The sequence below is a fragment of the Mus caroli genome, unplaced genomic scaffold, assembly GCF_978045245.1.
Source record: "Mus caroli unplaced genomic scaffold, Mus_caroli_1 scaffold_11, whole genome shotgun sequence".
Lineage (NCBI taxonomy): Eukaryota > Metazoa > Chordata > Mammalia > Rodentia > Muridae > Mus > Mus caroli.
This window is the reverse complement of record NW_028227266.1, coordinates 33,644,227-33,650,691: the sequence shown is the minus strand read 5'-3', so window position 1 is coordinate 33,650,691 and position 6,465 is coordinate 33,644,227. Positions and strand designations below refer to the sequence as shown.

The following is a 6,465-nucleotide window of genomic DNA, read 5'->3' as shown; positions in this document are numbered from 1 at the left end:
TTACCACCTGAAGTTAATTTTAAAATTTAAAAGCTGAAATTATTCATGGTATAAGGGTCTGAATACCAAGCCAGGCCACAGAGTTAATATTTCAGAACTAATGTGGTATAAAGAGTATGACTCTCATAAGTTGATTAGAACATCTATACACACATCATTGCATGTGGACAACAGGTGTATACATACATAAGCAGGCACACCCATCCACACACTAAATAAATATGAAAAGTTTTAAATTTAATTCTCAACAGAAGAATCTCAAATGGCTGAGAATCACTTAAAAATGTTCAATATCCTTTGTCATCAGGAAAATGAAAATAAAACATTCCTGAAATTCTACATTACACCAATCAGAATGGCTAAGAAAAAAACCTCAATTGACAGTAAATGCTGATGAGGATATGGAGAAAGAGGAACACTCCACCATTACTGGTGGGATTGCAAACTGGTAAAGCCACTCTGAAAATTAATCTTAGAGTACCTCAGAAAATTAGGAATAGTAATACCTGAAGACCCAGCTATACTGCTCCTATGCATATACCCAAAAGCTTCTCCATCATACCAAGAACACATGCTACACTATGTTCAAAGAACTTTATTCATAGCCAGAAACTGGAAGTAACCCGATTGTCCCCCAACCAAAGAATGAATACAGAAAATGTGGTTTATTTACACTATGGAATACTATTCAGCTTTTAAAAATGAGGACATCACGAATTTTGCAGGCAAATGGATGGAACAAGAAAATATCATGCTGAATGAAGTATCCTGGATCCAAAAGGACATGCATGGTGCTTACTCACTGATAAGTGCATATTAACCAGGAAGTAGAGAATATCCATGATACAACCCAAAGACTGAAAGAACTTTAACAAGAAGGAAGGTCCAATGGAGAATGCTTCAATCCCACTTAGGGGAACAATGTAATCATGTAAGGCAGAGGGAGGAAGCTACCTGAGTGGAAGAGGGAGGAGAAAGGTGGTAAGACCATATATGTGGAAGACAGGAGAGAAGCCCAGAGGGCAGGGAGAATGAATGGAAATATGTAGCTACTGGGAGATGGGGTGGGGAGTGGGAAGAACCTTTAGGGAGTTCCAGAGATCTGGGTGTGAGAGGTGCCCAGAACTCAGTGTGGGTGACCTTAGACCAAATACCGAACAGTGTGGATATGGAACCTGGAAGAGTCTACCTTCAGTAGTTAGATGGGGGCCCCAGTGGAGGGATGGGAAACCAACCCACCTTCAAAAATTTTGGCCCAGAATTGTTCCTATCAGCATGAAATGATGGGACAGATATGGAACAAAGAGTGAAGGAATGATTGACCAGTGAATGTCCCAATGTGGGATCCAGGAGACTAGCATGGCTGTCCTCTGGGAGGCTATACCATCAGCTGAGACAGATGTGGGTACTTACAGCTAACCATTGAACAAAGGCCTGGAATCCCTATGGAAGAATTAGGGGCAGGATTGAAGGGGCCATAGGGAATGGTAACCCTATAGGAAGACCAACAGTATCAACTACCCTGGACAACAGGGAGCTCCCAGATACTAAGCCACAAACAAAAGCATATAAGGACTAGTCTGACTAGTCTGAGGCCCTTGGCACATATGTAGCAGATGAATCACTGCCTTTACTGGCCTCAGTTGGAGAGGATGCACCTAATCCTGAAGAGACTTGAAGTCCCAGAGAAAGGGGATGAGGGGGCATGGGGTGACAGCTTCTCAAAAGCAAAGGGGAGGGAGGATAGGGTGCAGAACCCTGGAAGGAGGAACCAGGAAGAATGGGAATGTTTTGGACATAAATAAATAAAACAATTAATTAATAAAATAATCTAAACAGCATATAGATTCCAAGGTCAAGACTAAAATACAGCACTAAAATAAAGTTATAATGATGTCAATATTTATAAAAATATGACTTTTTATTTTTCTATATATTCAAATAAATTATGACCTATTCAAAAATTTAAAAGGTTGGATCTATATACTATATGCTTAATTGTATAAGTAAGCTTTGTGATTTCAGTGTGCCATGGGACTTCTAGCAGTTTCATTTGTCTACAGTATTTTTTGCACTTTTTAGGTTGTGCAAAAATATAAATGACTGATACAAATGCAAAAGTAAAAATTCCAGACAGCACCAACTTCAAAATCCCTGGAATTACTAGAAATAAAGCTAAACAGTAGAACTTTCCTAAAGGATAAAGATGCACATGTGTATGTGACCACACCGTCAAAATGAACACTGGAACAGGAGTCTTCTCAGACTGTAATACCTGAGTCTAGTCACTAGATGCAACTGAGAATGTCTGATCCATCCAATACAAATCTGGCTATGCCTGTGAGAACATTTCCAGAAATCGGGTAGATGTTTTTGACCTATCCTATTGACTTAAACTAATAATGCAGTTGAAATTTCCATATATTATTTAGAGAGGCATATCCTGCTTGGTGGAAGTAAGCCCTGGGAATGAGTCCCTTGTGGTTGAATCTTGGCCTGGTCCCTTCCTCTTGCACCCAGATTCTGAAGACCAAGAGTTGAATATCTCTGGTCCAATACAGCCTCCCATTATGAGGTAGAAAACATCTCAAATGATGACCTTAATAGATCCTTTCTACAAAACATCATTTTACTAAGGACACAGCAGTGAGCCCTTACCTAAACTATACTCCTAAGTCTATTCCATAGACTTAGGAAGACATGGAAGTTGTAGTTATTTGACAACCCGGCAAGAACAGAATCTTAATAGAGGTTAGGCATCAGGACTGTCATATTCAATATTTAAAAAAATAATGAGTGCTCAGTGCTGTGTTCATCAGTCAGAATATATTTTTGAATAAGTTTAAATAGACTAGAAAGAGGAAATTAAGCCATATGTACATCGTGTTCGAGAGACATAGGGGAAAAGGCAAGAAACCGTGTTGTGAGAATGAGAGAGCACCAGGGGTGGTAGGAAGCAGGGAACATATCTTTGGCCTGTTGGCCTCTTGAAATATCAACAGGTAATGCTAACTGCATGCAGATGTTAGGTTTGCACAGTGCTTGCAACAGACTGCACAGGGTTAGGTGATTACAGGATCACCGGGAAGAAGTAGGGGCTCACCTAAAATCCAGAAGTACAATTAAGTATCAGATTTATAGTTTATTGCAGAAAGATTTGTTGTTGCAACAGTTCATTTTTACTGTCTGATCTCCATTCTTAACAGTCCCAGTGAAGCAAAGGTCAGCACATCTCTGGCTTCCAAACTGAATTTTGCCATCTGTAGAGGAAGATTTTCAAGAGACAAAATGTAAATATCAGTGGGAAGAGTGAGTCAGTAAAGTCAGATGGAAGGTATATCAGAAATACAAGCATAACTGAGGAGGCCTCTCTGGGACATTACCTTTCAAACCCTAACTTAAACCACAGGTGCGACACTATTCCTAAAAGTGCTGGATGGAATTTTAGACTCCAATTCCTACAGTAACAGACTATATATTCACCCAGAAATTCCCTGAGGATCACCCAGACACCTTTCAAAACAATTTGGCTTCACAATTTGTTTGTTGGTCTGACAGTCAGTGGCAGCAATTACAAGAAGCAAACGGGCCTTTTCCTTCTACTCTTACTGGCAAAGACATTTTCCTTCGATCTCTGCATTTGCTATCAGTATTATGGAGCTGGGTTCATCACTGTAGGGCAAGGAAGATGACTCTCAGAGGTCTTCTCAGACCTTGCATACCTTTAAGGGTTATGAGTGAGGCACACTTCTCTCCAGGTCTAGCCTGACAGCAACCTTCTTTCCCCTCACAAATTCCCCGAGAATTCATCCTATCACATGTGATACATGTCAAAGCTGAAAAGAAAAAATCCAGTGTAAGAGACTCATTCAGATTGCAAACTCAAGCACCAATGGGAGCTGAGCATGTGGATATGGCAAATAAATAAGCAATAGCCAGGAAAGGAGCAGGCTGTATGCTGAGCTAACACTTCATGAAGGTTCATGATCAAATGACTCTGAAAAGGGAAAGTTGGAGAAGAGATGGACAGTCCCCCAACCTCATACTATGAGAACGGACCAAGTTATCAGAATGAGATATCAAACCTCTGATGTAGGGTGCCTAATGCATCACAGCATTGTGTTTGTGAGGCATCTAGAAGAGAGAGATGGCAAAAAGGGACCTGAGTCTGATGTAGTCCGACAGGATTGTATTCACTGACACACACAGCAAAGGGAAGTGTCTTTCCTACAAGAAATCCTCACAGGAATCCTGTTTTTAAATTTAGTATTCTGTCACATCAGATTGGATACATCAATTTTTTTCATTGTTTTCATCCTGGAAATGACCTTTATTTCTCACTTCCAATCAAAATTTATGCCAATTTGCATATAAACTGGAGGTACTGAAGATACTTAAATATTTCAGAGAACAGATGTGAAGGGAGGTAGAGAGGAGGAGGAGAAGAACAGGGTGGCAAGGAGTTGTACTACAGAAAGAAGAACAGGGAAGTATCTTTGAGTGTGCACAGCAGAAGCAAGGGGAGGAAGTGGATATGGACAGGGGAATGAAGCAGGGTCAATTTTAATGTTATCCAATTTCCTGTTCCCCACATCTCCAATGTCCTAACATCTGCTAGGTTCTTACCTTGAAGGGACATCACCAGCAAAGACAGGACCAGCAGGAGCTGCAAGATGTGCTTTTCCATTGCTGTAAGATCGATCTGCAGACCAGAAAGCAGCAGAGGAGAGGATACAGTGCTCACGACCCATATCAGCGAGGCAGATTTATATTGTAGCCTAGGTTAGGAGGGGCAGCCAGTGGGATACTAGGAAATGGATTGAGCATATAGCTAGGGGGAAGCCTAGATACCACAGATTTTTATGAACTTCATGGTGCTATAACAAGTCATCTGGAAAGCTTCCATTAAGGGAAACTTAGATTCAGGGACAACTGAGTCAGAGTTAATCTTCCCTCTGGTGTTCCCATGTCTTTTCAGGAAACTGCAGTGCAATCTGATAGCCACAAGGAAAATTTCATTCAGGTACTTTTTGTGGGAAGGATGTTCAGGGAAATCTTGAGCACTAGTGACCTTTGAAATTCTAGGTAAAGCCTGATACTCCCAGTATACAAACAACTCTGCTACCCCCTTTAAGAATACCAAACTGAAATAAGCTTGTCTCTTTTTATTTATTTATTTTTTAATTTTTAAAAGTGATTATTTTATTTATTTATATTACAAATGTTATCATCTTTCCCATTTGCCCCTCCACAAACACTACCCTCTCCCCCTCCCATTACCATTATAAGGGTGTTATTCCACCCACTCATTCCGGCCTCAGTGCCCTAGCATTCCCCTACGATGGGTCATGAAGCCTCCAAAGGACCATGAGTTCCTCTTTGTTGATGCCAGATAAGGCCATCCTTTGCTACATATCCAAATGGAGCCATGGGTTTCTCCATGTGTACTCGTTGGTTGGTTATTTAGTCCCTGGGAGCTTTTGGGGGGTATATTTGTTTGATATTTTTGTTCTTCCTATGGGGTTGTAAACCCCTTCAGCTCCTTCAGTTTTTGCTCTAACTTCTCCATTGTTGTCTCCATGCTCAGTCAGATGCATGGCTGTTTTTATCAGCTTCTGTATATGTCAGACTCTAGCAGAGCCTCTCATGGGAAAGCTATACCAGGCTCCTGTCAACATGTGCTTCTTGGCATCAGCAATAGTGTCTGGTTTGAACTTATAACAAGAACAAGAACAAGAACAAGAACAACAACAACAAGAACAACAACAACAACAACAACAACCAGAAAATCCAAAACCAAAAAACGGAGAATCTGTACATCTCTGTGTTTAATCACTGTTAGGATCTCAAAGTTTTAGCTTTTGCTGAACTTTCCACAGAAACTTCCAAATGGGGACTCGTGGCTGAGAGACTCAAACTTAAGGTCCGATGGCCAATGCACTGGAAGGGTTCTGCGCAATGTACCCTGAATTCTATGCAGAAGGAAACTACTTGTCTTGACCTGACACATCAAAATGTTAAAATTCTGTGTTCATGGAAATGTTATATATGCCTACATATATCTTTCATAGTTCAACAAAATAGTAGTAAAACAAATAGCAGATTTAGTTTTATCTTCCATACAGGCCAGTGTTATTCTCCTAACATAGGATATGAAGACAGGAAAATTAAAGATCTTTGTGTAAAGTCTGAGAAAGAAAAACAGCCCTTCATTGAGGATCTGTTTTTCCTGTTCTGCTGATGAGTCAAGAATCTTCAGATACCATGGGTAAAGTCTTAAGAGATCATTGATTTCCTTAACACATATCAGATGCCCTAGTTAGACTTTATGGCCAACTTGACATACCCCAGAAAAGGGAATCTCAACTGAAAAATTGCCTGAATCATATTGGCCCACGGTCATGACTGTGTGTTCCTATTGTTGGCCAATTGGTGTAGAAGGACACAGGCCAACATGAACAGTAT

The 6,465-nt window shown here is 40.4% G+C and overlaps 1 protein-coding gene across 1 annotated transcript; it reads right to left on the bottom strand.

The window, feature by feature from the left end:
* Positions 1-3,135: 3,135 nt before the first annotated feature.
* Positions 3,136-4,687, bottom strand: LOC110288380 (prostate and testis expressed protein 14-like). Its single transcript, XM_021154738.1, has 3 exons — positions 4,627-4,687; positions 3,723-3,836; positions 3,136-3,260 (listed from the first exon to the last, which is right to left on the bottom strand). Exons 1-3 carry the CDS (start codon positions 4,685-4,687, stop codon positions 3,136-3,138), a joined length of 300 nt encoding a protein of 99 aa, XP_021010397.1.
* Between the last annotated feature and the right edge of the window lie 1,778 nt (positions 4,688-6,465).